Source organism: Centroberyx affinis, unplaced genomic scaffold (genome assembly GCF_046629955.1).
Source record: "Centroberyx affinis isolate AG114_WGS23_722 - 3 ecotype Tasmania unplaced genomic scaffold, CSIRO-AGI_Caff_v1 ptg000965l_1, whole genome shotgun sequence".
NCBI lineage: Eukaryota > Metazoa > Chordata > Actinopteri > Beryciformes > Berycidae > Centroberyx > Centroberyx affinis.
Genome location: NW_027279536.1, coordinates 80,660 through 103,625, shown reverse-complemented (window position 1 = coordinate 103,625; position 22,966 = coordinate 80,660). Strand labels below are relative to the sequence as shown.

At 45.0% G+C, this 22,966-nt stretch overlaps 1 protein-coding gene across 8 annotated transcripts in view; it reads right to left on the bottom strand.

Moving 5' to 3' along the window:
• Positions 1-3,232: 3,232 nt before the first annotated feature.
• cpeb3 (cytoplasmic polyadenylation element binding protein 3) overlaps positions 3,233-22,966 on the bottom strand; it is a 38,064-nt gene continuing 18,330 nt past the window's right edge. For 6 of the 8 annotated variants that reach the window (XM_071522171.1, XM_071522178.1, XM_071522174.1 and 3 more), the window contains 7 exons: positions 20,206-20,229; positions 18,175-18,342; positions 17,025-17,114; positions 8,955-9,073; positions 8,730-8,844; positions 8,031-8,212; positions 3,233-5,477 (listed from right to left, as the gene is read on the bottom strand). In XM_071522171.1, the coding sequence (XP_071378272.1) occupies positions 5,250-5,477; positions 8,031-8,212; positions 8,730-8,844; positions 8,955-9,073; positions 17,025-17,114; positions 18,175-18,342; positions 20,206-20,229 (926 nt within the window). In that variant the 3' untranslated portion in view covers positions 3,233-5,249. The remainder of the gene's footprint in view (positions 5,478-8,030; positions 8,213-8,729; positions 8,845-8,954; positions 9,074-17,024; positions 17,115-18,174; positions 18,343-20,205; positions 20,230-22,966) is intronic. The other 2 variants (XM_071522175.1, XM_071522177.1) reach the window with 1 other exon arrangement.

Below are 22,966 nucleotides of genomic sequence, written 5' to 3'. Positions count from 1 at the left end.
ATAACACTGACCCCCCTGGGAGAGAGAAAGCTGCGGGGCTCGTTCAAGACATCAGGGGTTGGTATTCGCATCAGCTGTATAAACTGGTAGAAAAGGCCCGGGCCAGAAATAACATTCTCACATGAGCATTGGAAAAAGGGGATGTCAAAACATTTCATGATGGCGCTTTAAGTCTGAACGAATGAAGGCTGGAGGCTCCACCAGGTTATGGCAAAAAACACAAAGTCAAGAAGTGGGGGGGGGAATGTAGAATTTCACACAAATAATGCACAGAAACCAAACCAAGCTGGGGAAGAAGAATAAGAAGAAATAATATAGTATTTAGACCAATGCCTCCTCTGGATAATCAAGATTCGACAAACATGCCATCCCCCAAGCCCCATATATTCATCTATACAGTGCATCTCAACAGTTACATTCATACTTAAATACAATCACACCGGTGCACGCTTTGCCCCTATGTTCTAACCACTGTGGTCAGTTGGAGGAGGACATGTGAAATGGCTGAAATATTTGTTTAGGAGTTGCTGTGTTCATATTTCACACCTAAGGGAGTGTTGAGTCATGGGGGGATGAAGTATTGTAGTGTTAGTGGTAATAGTAGTAGTAGTATTTGTAGTAGCAGAAGCGATGTCAATGGTTAAGTGGTGTTGTCCAGCTTCCATAATTATATCACAACATACCGCATGTATGCTCCATTCTGCCTTTTTATTTTATTGCCCGTTCATTTGTTTACATTGCCAATCACTTGACATGACCAACCACCATTCTGTTGTATTTGTGTGTCATCGTTTTTTTTTCTCTCTCTCTCTCTCTCTCTCTCCGTAGATCATTTTCACACTAATGTAAGCAACATCAGCGAGTTAACACATAAAGCTTATAGCATTTCAAGAATCTAGACACTTTAGTAACAATATTACAAAGGTTTTTTTTTTTTCAGCTTCAAAAAAATGAAACAAAGTGAACAAACGAAAAAATAAACTTTTAAAGAATTAGCATCATAAAATTAATTTATTCCAAGTAAAAATACAAAATAATATTAATGACATTGACCAGATATGAAAGTCTCCCCCAGAAATAACTATTAATGGTTGAGAAATAAGTCTGTAAAGAAAAATATGAAATAAAAATGAAAATATGTAAATATGTTTAAATTCTTTTCTTTTTTAGCAAAACTTTCTAAAAATAATGAAAATTTCTCAGTACAAAGGCTACATTACTACTGGAAGGTACTAGCAGGTAGAGTAGGTAAATACACAGTAGAAAATGATTTTAGTGAATCACAATGCTTGCAATGAAAATAATTCTGCAATAAAGATTTATGCCTCTTTTTCTTATTTTCTTCTTTTTTACAAACAGTACAAACAGTATTGCACATTACAACAAAGAATCAAGGTTCTTAGCCTTAAAAAATGGGACTAATTCAAGTCTTGCGTGAATAGAAGGCCACCATTCAATTGATGCACCTTGGGGGCTTTCGATCAAGTTACAGGTGAAACACTTGTGTCTTTTTTTCCGTGTTAAAAATAACATTCTTTTCTCTCTACCTCCAGCTGTTCAGTGACTCTCAGAAGTCTCTTTGTTTTTCTCCCAACGATGTCAGGCCAACAAATCAGGGTCATGTTGCTTTTTTACAAAACAAAAGGGAGCACATACTTTTAGGAAACATAAAAAAGTTCTCTTAAAAAAATAACGAACAGAAGATCTCTTTCACAACTCTGGTCAGCATAGTAAATGATTGATTATAAATATACAAAACGTGGGAAGTATGTTCAGTTTTCTCTCTGAGCACCTGATATTTCGTTAAGATCTCTTCTTTGTGAGAACTCTGTGGGTTTTTTTTTCGACCAATTCGACCAGTGGGACGCTCGCTCCGACCTCCTCTGTAATAAAGTAGACTGTACTCTCGCTAACTACGTCATTATATTAAAGTTATAAAGCTCTAGCTCCTTCAGTTGTTGTTGTCGTTTTTCAAAAAAATAAATTTTTAAAATAAACGCAAATAAGCATGATAAAAATAAAAAAAATCAACCATCTGTTAAATCATTTCTCTCGAAGAATTAAATTAATATATATTTTTTTCATCTGAATAAACTTACTTAGAAAATATCAGTTTCTCTCCTAATATATTTCAAAATTGAGGTATTGCAAAAGATCTTGTCAGTCAGAAAGCACGCTTTTTCGTCTTTTTTTTTTCTTTTAACAAAAAGAACTGCTGACTGTCGAAAACTGTTCAGATACAAAGAGTAGTGCATAACAAATGTCTATCATAGAGAAGGAACAAACATAGAAAACCCTTCTGGGTGGGGAAAGAAATGTCACAAAAACACCCAGAATTCACTTTCATAGGGATACTTATTATTATTACTCATGGTTAGCCTCTTTTTTAAGTCGTTTTTCTTTTTTTTTTTCTATCAGTAAAAAAGTATCTTCTGCTTAGTTTCAATTAGTTGTCTTTGACAAGAAACAAAACGAAACAAAAAAAAAAAAAAAAAAAGAACGTCTATCCTAAAGCAGAAACAGTTTGCGACTAAATCGAGAGAGAGGAGGGACTGCGGGGTGAGAACGGGACAATCACAACTCGCGGACGAAAAAGAGGGAAGGGGGGGGGGGACGACACGCATACTCGCAATGATGTAGGATCCCAGTCGGATTGTCCACAAAACTGCTAAAAAAAACCAGTGTAACTTTAGACCCCACCCTCCCCTAACCCCAGCCCCAAACTCCGCCGATCAAACCCGAGCCACCCCAACTTCAGCAGCCAATACTTGAGTTTCTACGTATTGCATTCATAACTACTAAATGCCACCCCCCCCCCCCCCCCCCCCCGATCCCACCCCCCCATCCCACCCGTGTTTGAACTGCACCCCATAACCCCCCCCCGCCCCCATAGCCTTTTTGATAAAAAAATATGTCCACCATTTTAGCAGGTCATTTACTCTACTTCAAGCTTTGCAGGAAAAACAACAACAAAACAAAAAAAACAAAAACAAAAAAATAATCTGGATAAATATGGTAACCCAGCTAGCACATGATCTGCATGTTCTGGCAATTGTTATTTCCAACAACCCCTCACCCCACCCCACCCCACCCCTACCCTCCCTCCCCCCCCCTCTAGCCATGTAGTGAGAGCGTGTGCAGGCTGAGAAAAGGAGCTCAGTTTGTCAACCTCAAGTCTCCAGTAGCTTCAATGTTTAGTTTCTTCTCCCTCCCTCTCTCTCTCTCCCTCTCTCCCTCTCTCCATCTCTCTCTCTCTCACAACTGCCCTCTTTCCTTATCCTTATTTACTGCACAGATGCATCCACCTCGCACCTGTAGGAGGCTTTAATAATGAGCGCAGTCTCTTCTGTGGGTAGCTGTGTGTGTGTGTGTGTGTGTGTGTGTGTGTGTGTGTGTGTGTGTGTGTTGAAGTCGGAACGTGTGTGTGAGCTCTTTGGTTACTTTCGGGGACGTGAACTTGCGCTTTTTTTGTCAATGGTGGAAAAAACCCAAAAAAAAACAACAAAAAAACAAAACTCAGTTCTCAAGTTAAGCTCACATTAGTCTGTCTTCTCTTCTGTACGTACGTCCTGGTCAGACTTTTGTGTTTTTGTAGGCCTGTTTGTGTGCGTGAGAAAGACAGCTAATCTGTACGTGTCCGTGTGGTGTCAAGAGGCTTCTCTGTGTGTGTGTGTGTGTGTGTGTGTGTGTGTGTGTGTGTGTGTACAAGAGAACATATATACTGTGTGCATACACTAGTTATGAAGTTTCACAGGACTTCTATGTCGGACATCGACGACAGTTAAAGCGAATCACAGTTCTAGGCATACTCAGACCTAACTACATACGGTATAAAAAATTGCACAATTATATCAACAATCACTGCAAAAAAGTACTTCACCTATCATAGACAGTTTTGTTTTTTCTTTTTTTAAAATGGTAATCCTACATTTAATTGGATTTCGTGATTATTAAGGTTGTTTTTTTTTTCCCCCCTTCCATCACCGTCTGGATGTGGGGTTGGTTTCCGCGGAAACCGTCCTGCTCTGACTGCTCGGCCGCCACGATTCCGTTTCGACCGGTCCTTCCCTGTTCCTGTCCGGTTCCGCGCTAGTCGTACGTACGTCTTATAGTGTGTTGTGCAAACATGGGCAGAATTGAATAGTAGACATGATACTGAAAAGTCTATTGCATGCAGCAACCTGATTTGAAATAAACATGCAGTTAGGGGCCGCCCACCCCCGCCCACCACCCCCGCGGAAGGTAGCCGTCGGTGTCTGGGGGCGCCCCCCCCCTCCCCCCCTGCGACAGCTCCTCATCCTAAAACACCAGGTGCTTCTCTAGATGTGTTGTGTTTTCTTTTGTTGTTATTATTTTACACCCTAGCCTGAATAAAGTACTTATGGTATCTTGTTCATACCATGGATTTAGCAGCAAAGCTATTGCAGCATTACATTTACATAACACTAAAAAATAATGTTATTATAAAAATAAAGACCTAAAAATCGAAAGCAAAATAATCTTGATTGCGCTTATGAGGTATTAATATTAATATTCTCAGAGTCAAAATTGAGAGCGAATATAGCCGTGTTATTTTTACTCTGGGCGTTATGGGCCCACACTACTGGATAGATGTTAAATCTTGCTACATCTTATGCCACCTATTTTGCTTTTCTGTATGCGTTAAATTTCGTTTTGCCTTTGGTAATTATTTTTACTAGGGGCAATAGAACTACAATTTTTGAAAATAAGTGCATGCTCCTTTTACATAAAATTTAAATTATCTATGTACGTATAGATAGATACAAAACAAAAAATAGATACTTTTTTTTTTAAATATATGTATGGTCCCGCCTCTGTCTCAGCACGGTGGGGCTCGGCAGGTCACACCACGCCACCCGGCCAACAGAACGGGGAATTGAAAACAGCCAGGTGTCTAACATACCATCCTGTGTGTGTTTAGTGAGATTTTGTGCCAAAGTGCAAATTCTAAGCTGATAGACTTTCGCAATTCATTTCCCCGCAATGCATTTTCAGAGGGGAACACTAGACAATGAGTTCGGAGCCGTGTGGTTTGAAGAAGAAAGTCCCATGTATTTCGATGGAATCCTTTTTGCTTTTTTCATGAGGTGGTTGTGGGGAGCAGGGCGGAGTAGGTGGGGTCGGGAGGGGGGGGGGTGGGGGTGCAGCGCTGTCCCGGGTGCAGAGGGGTGGGGGCGGGGTTAGCGGGGGCTGGGTTTACCGGGGCAGGGCTGACTCCCGGGCCCCCCTCAGCTCCAGCGGAAGGACACGTGTCGAGGGCGGTCGCCCCCCTCCTTCACCAGTGGCTTGTGGAACTCTCGGCCGGCTCGCGAGTGGATGCTGGCCCAGCAGTACTCGCAGTAGTACTGCAGGCAGGTGACGTTGGCACAGAAGAAGGGGGCGAACTTCCCCCCGCAACGTGCCCCCTGGCACTCGTCACACATCTGGTCGTCCAGGACGTACGGCTTCACCTCCACCTGGGGACAGGGAGAAGGAAAGGCAGCGCTTAGCTCAGTACCGTCCGCAGACACCGATGGAAATGTGCTTTCAGGAGCAGCCGAGTCAGCCGTCTCTTTATCCAGATGATTGCTGGAGCCGTGTGGTTTCTGACCTGAGTGGGCAATTTCAAGCCAGTAGAGTCAGCTGTGCCATTAACCCTGTTGTTGCTCAGGTAGATGTTGGGTGAGATGCTGTGGGCTGTATAACACGAAGTGTAGAAAGAGGTGCAGTGTAGTATTAAAGAGTATAGGTTTGATGGATGTAGGTATAAACCAGGCCAGAATTGACTGTTGAGATGTTGTGGATGTATTCAAATGAAACATCTATCAAAGGAAGTGCCACATGATAACCCCGATTGATAACCCCTTTCCTCTAATGTCCGGTTTTATTGTAGGCTGGTCTCATATTTAGTCTTAAAATCGTATTTTTCTCAAAAAAGTGAAATAATCTGATAATTCCACATATTTCCAATGCAGTTTCACTTCAGAAATACTCTAGAAACAAGTGGAAATATCTTGAAACAAGGCAGAATAAGGCAGAGCACCCCACTGGTGCCAAGTAAATGACACTTTAATTTAATTTAATAATTGATTTGCATTGGACAAAAGTAGGATCATGTCACCACATACCTCATATTGACATACCTTTTCCATTTGTTCTAAGAAAAAATGAGATTTTATGACTCATATCGTATATTGTGTGTCTTTGTAAATGCTATTCTGATGGGTTACCATCCATTTAACTATTCAACTACATTTCTATGCCTGATCAAAACACTGCAGAACAAACAAGTACATGGCATATAAATGTGCTAAAATGACTGCGATGTCTTTCCAAGTGTGTTTGCTCCTTCAGGCCATTATCCACAAAGCCTGTGCAAGGCAATTTCTCTCCAATTTTCTAAAACACAACAAGGCTAGACTCTCCTCCTGTCCACCAGTGAAATGAGTTTGACCATTAGCCAGTGGACAAGAAATGAGAGCTTCGTCGCCATGGAGACGCCTCAGTACACGGGCAGGCGGGGCGGGTGCTGACTACAGCATGGCCGCAAAATGAAAGGTTATCAACCCTTTCAACAGATCGTCCTTCTCAGCTAAACTCGACAACAACTACAAATGCAATACGCATTGCTGTGTGCAACCTTCAACAAGACAAATGACAAGTAGGCCGAGGCAGAAACGGCAATGCTGTCATGCTATTAACTACCATTATCAACTCAGTGGACACTGGGCCGCCGACCGGGTATAATTGAGCCTCTCTGTCCTATCATTAAGAACCATTTACAGTTAATGGAATGATTGTGGTCTCCGAGGGCGTGAAGAGAGAAAATTAGAAACAAAAGTGGCGGCGATGGACATCCTTGTTCCCTACCGCAACCTTGAACTCAAGCTCACCCTGTAATAAGGATGGCATTGTGGTCGGCTAAGTAGGCCTTGCGTGTGTGTATGGGGCGAGGAAAGTAATTCTCAAGGAGGCGCTCTCCTTGTGCCCCGTTAAATCATTTAATGGTCTGCAATGCTGAGATTGATTCTCCAGGCTATTATCTGCTTCATTAGCAGCCCACGGTAAAATGTGCCTCCAACAAAAAAAGAAATAAAATAATAATAATTATAATACTGATTCAAATCTCATTGCGTTTCGTATCTCAGAAACTTTTTCCAGGACGGTGGTGGTGTTAATATTGGGAAGCTAAATGTTAGTGTCATGTACCTTCTGACCACTGGGAGAGACAAGCTGCAAATAACATTCAGGAGGATAATGATAATACTGTCCAATGCAACCAACATTTTTTTATGTTGGCAAATCCCTTTAAAAGGGTGTTTGATCTGATTCAGCCTAAGACAGAAGCTCAGGGTGATAAATGCCATTGAGAGCAGCAGTCTGGGCTGAATCTGTTATTATGAAGAGTTCTATTCCAAAATGGTTTAGAACTGCCAACTCTATTGCATCTCACCCTTTTCAGTTCATACCTCATTTATACCTTTTGTTGCGCTGTAAAGTGTTTTCTGAATACATTTTATTTGACTATGCTCCAGTCACAATAAAGACACCCTAAACACCCATTTAGGACAGATGATGATAGCTGAGGGGGGGGGGGGGGGGTGGACAGCCCCGCCCTACAGAGGCTAGGCTTCCTGGCTGACGACCAGTCTCGCTCGGTCACGATCTGCCCCGCTGCTGTTCGCCGGCGGACCTAAAATAACCAGGCTGAAGTGGATATACATGTATAGGGAACTACTATAATTAAACCAACCCTATGTGTCTGCAACTTGAAACATCTGTCGGGACTCCGACAGCCAAAGGCCATAGTGATTACACAGCCAGGCCCGGCCCAGCGTTATTGTAGACTGTGCCGAGCAGTCGGCCAAAACCTAAGCTATAATGAAAGCTGTGATACATGGGGGAAGGCTGGAGCAGAGTTCACATCTACAGCATGCCATAGGAATGACTGCAGAAACCTCAGCTGTGGTCGAGACGCTGTTTTCTTTCAGAGGAGGGATATTGTGAATGAAGTGCGTGAACTCGCTCACCCTTTTGTCAATGTCATTGTGCTGCAGCTGAACGAACCGAGCGCTGATGGCAGCAATGTAGCTCTGCTGATTGGAGAAGGCCACGCGGCCGGCTCCCTTTGGGTATTTGAGCTCCGGGTCGGTGTCGATGCCAGCATAGCAAACACCTCCGTACAGCCGGTCCATGATCATAGCCAGCTCCACTGGAAGAAAACAAGGTTGGAGGAGAGAGATGTTTAGTGCTACCAGGTTGAGGTTAATTGAATTAAAATGGAGCAAAAACTGGAAAAACAGCCAGCCCTGATCCTTTTGCCCTTTCTGTGGTTCTTAAGTCGAAGGCCTTCAGCCTAAATAAATAAATAAAGATAAATAACTTGGGCTTTGGAGAATCAGGCTGACATTAAGTGGGGTAAAAATCTACATTACTGCACTATTCATCAGAGCAGCAGTCTCAAACTGCTGATATAATTAGTAGGGGTCACATTGCAGACAAGCCAGCGATGTTTATCCCAAGAACAGAAAGACTGAACCTTCTACCGCACCATGAATACTTAACATGACGACCAGTTGGCCGGCTTCCTGGAAACCCGAGTAGAGGATTGCTTTCTCACAGGGAGAACTTTCATTACAGCCTCCGGCCTCCGCGCTCTCTTATGAAGCCAATTTAGAGGGTTTGAGGGGCTCACGAAAAAAGCGGTTCCACTCATACCGATCGCTTACCTGCACGCAGGGGCCGCGGCACCCCCCCCACAAAGATGGTCTTGCGGGGGTCCAGAGGCTGGGAGCCGTCCATCACGAAGTCACTATCGCTCAGGTTCCAGGGTCGGATCTGGACCTGAGAACAGAGAGAGAGCTGTTGGTCCATTTGAAAAGCAGATCGATGAAGTAAAAATAAAGACGTGCCTAAATGCTTTTTGTTTTACTCCAAGAATGTCTGCCACTCACCGGCTTGTCTTTGATGGTGGGACTGGATACACACAGGTAGAGCTTGCCGTCCTCCTCGATGCAGGCGTCGATCAGGGCCTGGACCGAGGTCTCTTCCTGGAACAGCAGGAAGGCGTAGCCTGGCAGGGAGAGCAAGCAGGGATCTTAAGGAAAAAGCACTTACAGTAACTGTGTCTATTGTATTTAACAGTCATAAGCTTGTGATCATGACGCTGTGATTTCTGTCCTCGAGACACAAATTCATAGAATTTTCGGAGTATTTTTTTGTTTACACAGTGTCTACATTGTAGGAGTCACAATCCCATGACTAAGACCCCGTATTTATTTCCTTCTGGTAATTATTCATAGTTTAAAACAAGTGCGCCTCCTCATGAGCATATGACTTCGCGGCCTGATCTTCCGTTCCTCATTCGGCTTCCATAAGACACTCTGCGCCCCGGCACCTCTCCGCCTGCGCTGACACAGCTAAAATGGCTAAGAGCGCTCCACTCCTGAAGGAACCATGCAAAATTGATCAGCCTAACACGCTGCAAATCTTCCTGAGAGTTTGGGTCAGGTAGAGATTTTGGTGATGCCTTTGCAAGGGAGAGAGAGAAAGAGCAATTCAGACGGAGTCCCTGTGTAGTATTAAATTATTTAGCGCTGAGAGGAGAGAGCTTATCCAAGGTCAAAGCTATTTAGGCGTTTTGGGAGAGGTAGAAAACCAACTGGGTAGACTTCCTTCATCACATCATGCTACAGGGGTTGGCTAGCAATAAGGTTCTGATTTATAGGCTGACCGAAATGAACGCCAGGTCCTGAGAAAGGACGACAAGACAAGACCAGAGAGACCGAAACCAGTTTCTAGCTTTCAAACGATGAATAAGGATAGGCCAACAGAGACGGGGTTGAATGGATTTGCAAGGCGCGGGCGTCATCAAAGAGCACTTTACCAGATGATGGTGCACAGTCGCATCTGAGCTGATTGTAAATTATTAGTATTGCTCCGATTATGTTAGCAGAAGCCCGGCACCACCTGTGGCACCCATGAGTCAGGGGAATATGAGCTGCCGTCTGAGTGGAGCGGGCGGAATGGGTAGCTGCGGAGGTATGTGCGCGCGCACACACACACACACACACACACACACTCTCACACCCAGAAGTCTCTATAGGAATACACTCTGTCTCCAACTTCCAACTTTCTATCACTTCGTTTGAAGTGTCTCTCGAGATGCCGACAAGAACCATGTGTTCTGGTGTCCCCAGGGAGGACTGCTTTTGGAACCGTCTCCCACACACACACACACACACACACACACACACACACACACACGCACACACACACATATATAACACGCACACAAATGCATGAGTGAAAATGGCAAAGAGGAATGTGCAACTGTCATGTTTCACTTTCAGCATTCCTCAGCGGAGCTGCTGCAGATGAGGGGGAAAGGAGGAAAAAAAAGCCTGACTCGGCAGACCCGGCCGGCTGTGGTATGTGGATACGTCTGAGTGTGTGTATCGGGGGAGGGAGGGAGGAAGGGTGTGAGCGTATGCCGTAGAGTGAGGGTGGGGGGAAAAATGAAAGCGAGACAGAGAAGAAAAGACAGCGAGCATCAGAAGTGAAATGGAAAAGCAGGTGCGTGTGTGTCCTCATGAGCGCTGAAACAGCTGCTCCCCTGAGAGAATGTGTTTTTGTGTGTGTGTTTGTGTGTCTGTACGCATATCATTATGCATCTGACGTATTCCCCGTCACAGTGACGTTAACACTGTGTAGCGCCTACAGTGGCGATGCAAAATGACTCCTCTCCAGTTCTTCTTTACAGCACCTGCAGCTCCCCGCAGGAAAGTTTTGTCCCTCTATATCAGAGGTCAGTACAAGGACTGAACACTAACTTTTAGGGAGATTGGCCCACTGGTCAGCGTACCTATTATATGATGAGAACATAGACACCAAAATCATCCATGTGTCCCCAGTAGATCATTCGCTCCAGGGCTCCATGCTAACGCTTTAGCATATACTATGTTGAGTGATAGGTGACCAGCTTTATCCAAAGTAAGAAGACTGACCTTTTAGTAATAAAAAATTGTTGTGGGGTGCAGGTTCATAAATTTAAAAAAATGCAATCTCATTCATTTACTCAATATAGCTGATGTAGGCACGGTTTATTATTGGAACTATTGCAGGTGAGCAACCACATTCATTTGACCAATATACACAAAACTGACAGACTTAGCCACATATCATTTAAGATTATTTGCCATTTAGATTTAGAGCTGCTACATGTTCTCATTTTCTCACTTTTAAGATAATGCTAGTCGCCTACTATCACTCAACATAGTGTATGCTGAAGTGTTAGCATGGAGCTCCAGAATGAATGATCTCCTGGAGATACATGGATGCTTTTTGTGTATGTTCTCGTCACTTAACAGGTAAGCTGACCGATGGGGCAATCTCTCAAAAACTTAGTGTGTTCCTTTAAGACTCAGCAAGTGTTAATGAGACATTGTCAGAAAATATAGCACATAAAACAACCATATGGCAAGCTCTAAATCAATTACTTGTGCACCAGGATCCAAACGGTAACAGAACAGGTAACAGGGTAACAACTTCAATAGAGCAATATTGTATATATGTGTAATATAATGGGTTGTAACTTCATGGTTGAAACAAAATACGAATCCCGAATGCAAAACGAATTCCATTTAACTGCATTAAGTGACTATTCTCTATTCTCTGTCTTTCTGCTATTGGCCCACACAGAGCCAACTCCTTCATGGACCAGCCACAGGAAACAGACAATTAGTCTATGGAAAGAGGATTTTGTGCATCGTCATCATCAGCCTCGACGTGCCTCATCATCGCCCGATATAGGCCCCCCTCTCCCTCCGCTGCTGGATTACATAAAGAGGGTTTGTCATTGGGGGGGAATCATGCGGTTTAGCGTTCACATCCCCCCTCAGTAAAAAACGACTGCAGTCTTGCACAAAAAAAAAAAAAAAAGAAACAGCATGAAAAGGCAGAGCCTGCCAACAGCTCATATAGTCTGAGGGAGGGAACAACGTGTTCTATGACCCAGGGCAGGAGAGAGAGAGGAAGAGAGAAAAGAAGGAGGGGGGAGAAGAGTGAGACAGATGGAGAGAGAGGAAAAAAAGACCTGATAAAAGGTAGAGAAGGAGAGAAGCAGCATGAATGACAGCCATAAAAAAGTGGGGAGATCTAAAACGCATAAGAGGGGACGGGGTGAAGGAGGAGAGAGGGGAATAAAGACAGTACAGAGGGAAAGGAAAGAGAAAGGAGAGTTAGTACTTTAATGGCCCTAGCTACAAAGCTACAAAGCAGGCTAGAAGCTGAGGGAAGGAGGACATTCTGTGATAGAAACCCATTTTCAAGTGCTTCACCCCATTTAGCACTGCAGCTACAGTAATAGTCCATTGTTAACTTCCATTACGTCAGTAAAACCCAATCAGTCCAATATTAAATTTAGAGTACACCTAACTTGCAGGTGAACTTACTGTCAGAACACACAGTGTTACTAATGCAATGCAAATTTTGTAGCATGGTAGTATTGCATGATGGTAAAAAGCAGGCAGACATTTTCAACAGCCCTAATTCAAGTGAAGAGGCTACATACAGTTCAGTATTGGACAGTCTGTTTGGTTAGAAAAAGTTCCTCAAATGACTGCATATCACCTCAAAATTGGGCATGTTTTTCTCAATTCCAAGTCATTGGTCTGTGTTGTGCAAAATTTAAAAAGAAAACATATTCTTCAAATTCACCGTTTCTGTGCTGTAAGCTATTTGAGTATAAAGTGTCACCCATCAGTCTCTACTTTTGCTGGTTAAACCTGACAATCAAGGTACCATTAGGATACAATTTGCCTTTATGATACATAGCCTGAACAACTTAGACGCCCAAATGGGTCGATGCTTAAATGGTTGAACGAATCGGGCAAAGCTTTCCCACTAAAATGCCTCAACACCTAAGGTCGCCCATTAAAGCAGCCTGTAAGCTGTATGCCACTGGAATGCTCCGGTATTTAGTCTGAATGGTGCTGAGGACCTGTCTCTTTTTCCGTCAGCCTTGCGCAGTGCAGAGGCTTACGCCACGGGAGGAGAGCGCAGATCTGCAGTGGCTCGTGCCTGAGATTTATAGGGCTTTGCTGCTGAGCTCCCAGCAGTGTCCGGGGAGGAAGGGAATACGTACACCCGCAGTATTTTCCACCCTAAAGAACTCTGTTTACAGACAAACGATAGGCAGAGTGCCTCATGGGTAGCAGCCCAACCAATGACCTCATGCAGGATCAAACCAAACAACTCTTTCCTGCACCGCAGGCCAACAGTTTGACTCATGGGGAAAGAATAGGTTACCTCAACAGCAACCTGCTGACAATTTACCAAATTAACAACAAAGTCCTCTACTCACTAACTACCACCACTTACCCAGAAAACTGCTACCTCATGCATGCTATGTCAACTAGGGTGGCAGCACCTATACAGAAACTGGTACTAGATAGGCTTTACCAGGCTGAAATAGGGGATTGATATTGGAAGTCCCAAATACTAAAATCAAATACGAGAAGCCATATGTAAGACGCCAGAGGTCAAAGCAAAAAAGAAAAAGAGAAAAACTGATTGTATCACAGTCGCTTTTGTGCAATGAACCCAAACTAATGATCTACTGTTGAGTGAAAGTAATGCGTTGGTACTTGGTATCGGCTGATACTTCAGTGCTTGGAATTGGTAGTGTCAGTGAATAAGCAGTATAGGTGCATGCATAACCTCAACAAACATCTCTACAATGCTATCTGAAATCTAAAACTCCCCCAATGCTATCCCATTTTCTCCATTACCTCACAAACTAAAATTTGTGTTGACTTAGCTGAAATCCAATCCACGATGATTCGATAAACTGTGTCAGTGTAGTTACAATGTGCATCTCTCTGGCTTTAATAGTGACATCTAAATCCAGGCTTATCTTCTCAAACTCAGCAAATGACACCTGTCTGCAGATTTATTCCCCCTAGGTGAGGGCACCGACCTGGACCCCCGAGTGCAGGCCCAGCGACTAGGATTACCAAGAAATAAATCAGACACTCCCTATCACTAAAACATGGGAGTAGTAAGGAGAGCTGCCTTCACAGCAGCATACATACATGAGCAGAGGCATGCACACACACACACATACACACACGCTCACACACATAAGCCTGGTCCAAAAGTCTGGATAGAGTTTTTCAGTGATAAGCAGAGACGGAGCCAAACCACGGTGTATGCTATATATCCTATGAGGGGACGAAGAGAGACGTAGAGGAGACAGAGAGAAAGAAGAGAGAGAGCAGACAAATCTGCAGAGGGCTGTAACTCCGCCACTGAATGTAAATAATATAAGCCGCTGACAGCGGCTTATATGATGAGGTGAGAGGAGGAGGAGAAGAAGAAGAAGAGGGCTTGGCAGGGTGGACGGAGGGAGACACAAACATCTGCTCTCCTAAAAAAAACAAATATGGGCCCCGAGGCATCGGAGCATTTTCCAGAGCAGACACAGATAGAATGAGGGAGGCGGGGGTGAAATGAAATGAGATGAAGCGTCCCTAATCATCTCTATTTGGAGAAGTCACTCACTGGATATAATCCCGACACAAGGGCGAAAACATAAATCCAGGCATGGGCATGGGCAGTGTAGTAGAACGTAATACCACTACCATCGCCCCGCCGCAGCTCTCCTCTGGCACCATTTTTGGGGAGGTGGGGGAGGGGGGCACTCTCTTGCTGCATTCACATCATATGGGAAAGACAGTAAACACAAGCCTCCTAGTTGAAAATACCATTCACCTCAGCTTTCAGGTGGTTTCAGGTGTGGTAAATAATTCTGATGTCACCAACAAGGATATATCTGCAGTCTAGTGTAGGGAAACTTCAAATGCTTAAAACCTCATGACAGGACTCTGCTGCTTCCTGGATTTTTTTGTTTGTGGTACACATTGCAGTGTTTGCTTTGCTGTAAAAAGATGAGTGCATGTGTGGCAAGTGTGAAAAAGCTGATCATGAGCAAACAAAGTCTGCAGAAAACTTGAACACATGATCACTTCCAAGTCGTTGCTTCGCTTTGTTATTCCCGTATGAGGTGAATATAAGCATTTATACCAGCTTAGCTCCCAGTGTTCAGACTCTAGCGCACAGACACATTAACCTAAAAGCAGCCACCATCACCTCCTCCTCCTCCTATCCCCCGTCACGGACAGAAATAGCTCCCTAACATTTCAAGCTCATTGCCGACGGTGATGACGGCGCTGGGCGATATGAGAAGGTGTGAGCGACAGCACCATGGCGACTCGCCGGTCGCCATGACATCACTGAGGCAAAGACAGAGAGGGAGAGACAGAAACAGAACATGAGTTCCAACCTGGAAGCAAGGGAAAGGGTTTCTCAACACTGCCAGTAATGTTAATACTGCAGCTGCATCATATGGGAACGACTGTTGGAACAATTTGATGGTTAAAAGCTTGGAAGTGTTCTCGTGTTTAAACTTATTTGAAGCTGTCAAGACTGAATGAGTTTTCTGTAGACTGGTTGATCTTGATCGGCTTTTCCGCATCTCACTCTGACCTCATATCTGGCCAGAAGAGATCCTCGCAAACAGGGAAAGCAGCGTTGATGACACACATAAATAATAGCCTATACGACAATGTGCACAAGCAAAAATGAAACCATAATCATTTAAAGGTAAGTGCAAGTCAAAATACACTATATGAGTTCTCAAATGGCACACAGTAAGTTGATTCCAGTCCCATCTCCTAGTTCCATCCAAGTTGCTAGTCCAATCCTAGTATTGAATGGGCCTTGCCCTGCCCCTGGAGTCTGACAGAGCCACAACATGAGTCATCCCTAAACCAAAAACACTTTCATAACTGCGCAGAGACACATAACTGGCAGTTTAATATGGAGCAGGACGGAAAGTGACGACTATCTTCCATTCGGTCAAGCTTGGAAGGACATTTAACACGAGGAGAGGTCAACAACCTCTTGATGTGAATCCCACATCTGTAAATCACCCGTTACACAGCCCACGTGACACATATGTGCACGCGCGCACACACACTCATAATCATGCAGATGTGCACTTGCTCTGTCAACCCTCTAGCTATTAGTGCTAAGAACTCTGCCACCGGGCATCTGTCCAAGCACACTCGCTAGCTAATGTGGCTAGTTCACAGTGCAGTGTAAACAGGATATTTCAGCACTTTCCCTTGGAGTTTGTCTTTTTGAAACAAAAGAGTAGGGTTAAGGGCTTTTGTAAAGGCCTTACAACACTATGACACATGTCAAATTAGAGGAAGACATGAATTATACACACTTCACCAGTCACTCTTGCCTCCTCCCCTTACATGGCGGCGTCCGCCAGCCCCCACAAGCTCATTCATTCCCCTAAAAGGATGCCGCATTTTTCCCTCCCTGGCTTTGGATATTAGTGGAGCCAAGCCTATTCAAAATAATCCTCCCAAGCTAAAAAAAAATAATAATAATAATACAGGGATATTGAAAAATGAGAGCGGGGGAGAAACTGGCAGTTTTTCACAGCTCGTCCAGATGCAGTGTATTACCATCTGCCTATGGAATGCCAGTTATTTCCAGAGCGTTGTTAATAGCTTCCCTAATATGACACACAGCAGCTCCCAGGCCAGAGGGAGTGATGTAGGGGCCTGGAAGGGGACGGCGCTGCTCTCATCACCTGCCCAAATGACACCGGAGAGGCTGCGCACCAGGAGATAAACCTTCACACTCCTCAGGTATTCCTTCAAACAAACGCTTCTCCGGTCAACGTGTTCGAGACTCTTTGGCGGCCTGCGGTGGAGTTCTATGTGAGCGTGTGTGTGTGTGTGTGTATTCTTTGCAACTCCTTCTGTGAGATGGCTACAGGGGGTTGCTCAAATAAACAGACACCTCCATGCTTGCCCGGCAGGAGCCATGAATTCTGGGTAATATGACCCCTTCGCAAAACTCTACGACGGTGAAAAACACCAGAGGTGATACCTATTGCTGTAGACACTGATGGGAAAAATACAGAAAACACAAGCTGTCATTACCTTTAGGTGGGAAGTAGGACTTGCTCTCTGCTTTGTGGGGCCAGTCTACCACGAGGTGCCCATAGCGACGGAAACTGTTGGTGATTTCATCTATAAAAATAGAAAGAAGAAAAAAAAAAACAGACTTGGATACTGGGATCGTGAAGCAATGGCAACAATTCATTCATGTGATATGCGTGTCGAGGAAGCTGTGCAGTCAACCTGAGCCAAACAGTCGGGCATCGATGCCGAGAGAGACACAGTTTCTATTTTTGCTGTGTTCCCGCTGCAGGAGTAGCCACTGCATTAAACAGGAACACAGGCCAGACACATCCAGTATTCACTGGGCAGACTGTGCTGTGGAAACTCATGAATATTTCAGCCAGCTAAGGGCACGTATTGTGCATCAACCCGGGATGTTTTTGTGTGTCTGTGTGTGCCTGTGCACAATGTGCAGTACATGTCCTTGTTTAGTAGGGGCACACGCACACAAGAAAGTAAACATTCCATATTAACGTTAACCCCTTAGGCACTCTTCACACTTTGTAGAAACAACTCATCTGTCATGATGAGTGGCAGCCTCATGGCAGGACCACAGTGTACCTGGTTAGTTTATCAGCTTCCCTGGAGGCACACTGCTGGCCCACTTTACAACACCATAAAATAGGCAGCCATGAAAATACCGCAGTTGACCCAGAATCTGCAGATTGGATTTTTAGTTATACAAACATTTCTCGAAGGCAGAGCTGCTCTGGAGGCAGAAATAATCTTATTGGTTGAGTTATTCTTTGTATTTTTATATCTTTATCTATTTTTTATTGACTGTATATATTTTACATATTTCATAATCTTCACTGTCTTATTTTTTCTCGACAATACTTGCTCCTAATACTACTTGTAGGTTCCTAAGTTTCTTTGTACTGTGTACCCTGCACCTTGTGCACATGACAAATAAAACTTGAAACTTGAAACTTCAACCGCAATGGGCAGAGCCAAAGAAATGTTCTTTTTTTTTCCAGAAGGCAAGTTAGCTGTCAAACTTGAATGTCGAAGAAGGAACTGTACCAGTGTGTACCAGTGAATCTGCAGCAGGTCTATTGTGCAACTCAGCATGGTGCTGAGTCCAAACCCTTACCTGGATACAGAACTGTAAAAAAAATCCCCCATTTACCTTCGTCTATGTCAGGGGGCAGGCCGCCAACAAAGACCTTCCTGGAGTAGCGCTCCATCCTCTCTCCGTTCTGACAGCGGGTTGGCGAGTTCAGGCCCGGGGTCATGGAGGGGTCACCGTGGCCATCGTCAAGGAAACCGTCCTCAAAGGGAAACAGAGAGGAACGACCTGGACGGAGAGCAAGAGAGAAGGAGACCAGGAGGATAGGCAGGGATACCGGGGGGAAGAGAGAGAGGTAAAAGAGTGTGAAGTAAAAAGGGTGAGAGAGGAGGAGGAGGGTATGAGAGACAGAGTGAGTGCTGAATTCTTTCTGATCGTCACTGGGAACAGTTATAGCAGCACAATCCGATTGGATAGAGGTCACCAACACCATGCTGAATAAACTCTCAGTCTTTCAACAGTGTGAGATGATTGTCTGCCTTGCAATCTATATATAATACACTGAGGCCAAGTAACCTTCAACTTGTGATGAAGTTTGCTGGTCATACATTGAAGGTTTAAGTTAATGATTCTTTCCCCATAGGTATAATTTCATTATAATTACAATAAATTAATAAAAAGAAAGTAAAAAAACTAAATCAAAATATATCACATTAGCAAATTGCAAGCATAGTCGTAGTATCATGATAATGTAGTCTTGGGAACTTGCTGGTGAGTCCCACTCCTAATCCTCACAGCGAGGAAGGTCTGTGGGCTACATGTTGGAATGGAGCACATAACAATGAGAGTGGAGGGACTGTTCATCATCCGGTAACGAGCAAGGCTGCAGCATTCTCACCTATAGCCGGACACATCAGACCTGTGGAGGTTTAAACAAGCCACGTTTCCCACTGGGAGGCTTCCACAGGTCTGGCCATGTCTCCCCGATCTCTCAAGCTAGTGTTTGATAGTGGTGCTGTTGGCCAAAATGTAAATCTATGCGGTAGAACAACATCTACATGAGAGAATGGCTCTCTTTCTTTAGCAGGGTTGAGATCTGATTGTAAATGTGGTAAGCAATTTAATTGTTACATAGGAAGGTATACCGCACACTCAAAGTGGTATTCCTTCCTATCCTTCCTATGTAAGTTCATGCTGCCGATACCAGCACCTCACCAAAGACTGCAGTGTGTGTTTATTCATTCTGTTATTGAAAGCAATTTGATTCTGCTGTTATTTACTGCACTTAGCCAGCCTTACCACACTAAAACTAAAACATATAACCCAAGCCCAATATTGCAGCGACATTACCAAATGTCACACAACAGCTTTCCTCCTCGCTGAAGAAAGACAGAATTAGTTAAGACACTTCAAATCAGAGATGAGCCATGTTGGCAGCACCCATCATTTGCCATTCAGGAGATGAATCACTTCTGAGTCAGCATACTTCCTCAACGGAACCCTAAAAATTCACGGGAGAGCTCCGACCAAACATGCTCTGAATTGCTACTTGAAACGGTTTAGTTTTCAATTGGTGGCAGTATCAAGGATGCTGGAGGACATTGAGCCATTTACTGTCAGCACATTGTAGATCAGGTTTTGTCTTTGCTTTTCAGTAGAATTGCAGTTATTTTTCATTATCAGTGGCATGCAGCTGCAATATGCCAACATCCCTGATTTGCACCATGGACAGCAGGCCAGTGGAAATGACTGCACTCATTCATAATGAATTAACATGAAGTAGTCATAGAGATTTCCATGTCTATATAAATAGCATTACAGGTAGCACAATGACTCAGAATAGAGAGAAAAGAAAATTGGCAGACAGATTTTTTTTCCTCTCGCCATTAAGCAGGACAAAGTTCATATATACAGATTCGGTGAACCCTGGCCCCGTCTTGATTAAATGCAATGACGTGGAAAAAAATAAGTGTGTCAAAATTAATATGATTCCATTCAATCACGGCACAGATGAAAAGCAGAGAGTGACACCACACGGAGAGCCCCCTCGGCCTCGGAGAGAGAGACGCCCGGCGCGGAGAGCCGGCAATTTACGCTCATGCCCCCCGTCATTATGGCAAGCAGAACCCCAGAGAAAACGCCACACGTTACCTCTTCTGCGGCCATAGCTCCGGGCTGCTTGTCAGCACAGTGGGGGGGGGGGGGGGGGAGACAGACACAGGGGAGAGACGGGGTCAGGGAGGGAGGGACAAGGGGTGGAAAGAGATACAGAGACATGGGTTTTCGTGGAAATAAACCAAACCAGGAACATCTCTAAGGCAAAAGTGAAACCACAGATGGCCACACCTAAGCTTCGGCAATGGGAGCAGAGTGATTAGTACAGCCTGGCACCGGCCCACGGTAAACCTGCCGCACCTGCCTTGGCAACAGATGCATGCAGATGCTGAGCGGAGGACGGAAAGGGGGGGGGGGGGGTGGCGGGGGGGTTGACGGGCGAGGTTTAGGCGAGGTTTAGGCACGGAAATGGCCGAGATATCCAGCAGCATAATGCGACGGCCATAACCGGAGATCGTAATCTCAGTTTAATGAACCCGCGACGGCTCTCGTTCCGTGCCAATCTTCCTGCTAATCTTCGGCGAATATTCATGAATGAGGCCATAAAGCGGCACGCACGCAGGGCCGAGCGAGGGCCGGTTAGTCATTGTCATGGCCTCGGTGAAATATTAAGAGCTGCGTTCAGGTCAGGCAAGAGAGTGGAAACTTCCCACAGGATAGGAGGGGAGGGGATGGAGGTGGCTGGCAGCCTCGGGGCTCTGCAAGGGGGATAACAAGCAGAGAGAGGGGGGGGAGAGAGCAGAGCAGAGCAAAGGAGGCTAAGGTGTCAGGGCTGAGGTGATCTCGATCTACTGTGGGGCAAAGGTACAGCACTCCCTGATAAGACTGCCATGACATCACTCAAATCTAATAAAACCGGTCATGTGCTAGTACTCAAAATGATCTACCTCTTTCTAGGTTTTTCTATTTGTTTTAATTTTAATGAATGGTTAACTGAGAATTCCATTGGTCTCATAGGTGGGGGTAGGGTTGGGGTTTTAGGCATTTCAGAAATTGAGTCTCGGACTAATAAGAAATAACGTAGCTTAAGTTTTGCATGAAACAACACCACATATTGTTTCAGGATTGTGTGCGAGTGTTTCTGTAATCTCTGTGTTTCCCCACAAAACAAGCTCAATTGGAGTCTTGCTGTGCTTCAAATGCAAACCAAAGAGGAGGCAAAATGTGGCTTAAGAGGCTGCAATTCCAACAAACAGCAGGAGGGGTAATACAGTACTAAACAGACCCTCTCACTCCTCTCAACTCATCAGTCACAGAGCAGACTGTCTTCTCCTCAAAAACCAATATGGGCCTTTCCATTGTGAGAGTCCCATTGTGTGCCTCGCCTCCCCGGCCTCTCCTGGAGGAGATATTGTCTGTGAGCCTCTTCTCTCGGCTACGTTTTCATTAAAGCGATCTGGCTCTCCGATCCGAACCCGGGGCAGCCTGTCTCTCCGCAGCTTTGCCCTCTCGCCGTCTAGCCTCATCGCAGACAAAGGCGCCTAGCAACCGGGGCAAGATGGAGGAACGGAGTGTTGGGAAAGTGTCAGGCGCCCCGGTGAGGGAGAAAACAGGCCGAGAGGGAGAGGAGGAAGGGGGAAAGGGAGGCGGAGGGGTGGGGGGGTGAGAAGAAGGCAGTGGCACTAACTTCAAACTGTAAGAGAGAGAGAGAGTGAAAGAGAGTGTTTGAAAGGGAGCTGGGTGATTCCTCTGGGCATGATGAGTTTGTTGTCGGTTGCTCTGCTCGGCTTCAAAGCCCTGTCACACACAGCAAAGAGGAGGCCTCAAACACTTCTACTAAGAGGCCGTCTATTGAACTGCACCACCCATAAAATCGAGATTGTGGACCTACGGTTGCTGCCTTCCACCCTTTTATCTTTACTTAAAGTGCTACACCATCCAGAGAAAGTGGAGCCCTCGCAGCGTCTCACAGCTTGAAGCCTCAAAGCCAACGGGACCAAATGAAGGAGAAACACTAAGTAAAACACTTTTAAGTTGAAACCAAAGCTTCACTGTCTACACACATCACAAGCCACGGCTGAGAGGGCCAATTCTGACAGACGTGGGAGATCCGGGCAGATCTGTGCTTGCTTGAGCGTAATCCCACGACACAACAGTTTAACATCAATCCGAGACACATACTCCAGGGGGACGAATGGTGAAAAGAACAAAATGAGAAGAGAGTGCTGCACACAGTCGTCAAGACGTGACAGCAGAAACTGATTCACCAGGAAAGGTTGTTTTTTTTTTAGGTTGGACGTTCTCCCCCTTTGCCTCTTTTTGTCTCATCTTCCTTTTTCCTGAGCCCCGTTGGCCGACTAAACACGGTGAGTTGAGAAGCTCAGAGAGGAACCCAGGGCTTCACAGATCTGTGTGATCATCACAAGCCGCTCCAGACAGTCTCGATACTTCACTAAGGTTTTGATAAAACCGTGAAAAACTATTTCTTGCCCTCATGGAAAAGCCAAGAGAGCATCAAACCTCTGAAATGACCCCACCCCAAAACAAATAAAGACTACTTGGAAAGGCAGGGCCTGGTCTGGAATACCCTGTGACCTCCAGGCGGCATATGGGACAGCAGGCTGATTTCTCTCTCTGGGCTAGTCTCCTGTGGCTGTTTGTCATCTGCCGGCTGGTGGGACAGTGAGGGGAATCTAGTCTTACAGGTCGGGGTATTTTTAGAAGTGGTATTCACGGGTCAACTGTGTTTTCCCCCCGTGCTAAGAGGTCTGTCCTAGGTTTATGGTGTCAGGAGCCAATGCTTGGCAGGGAATCCGGGGCTTAGCAAAGGGTGGGCAGCTGTGCCCAGTGTGCACTG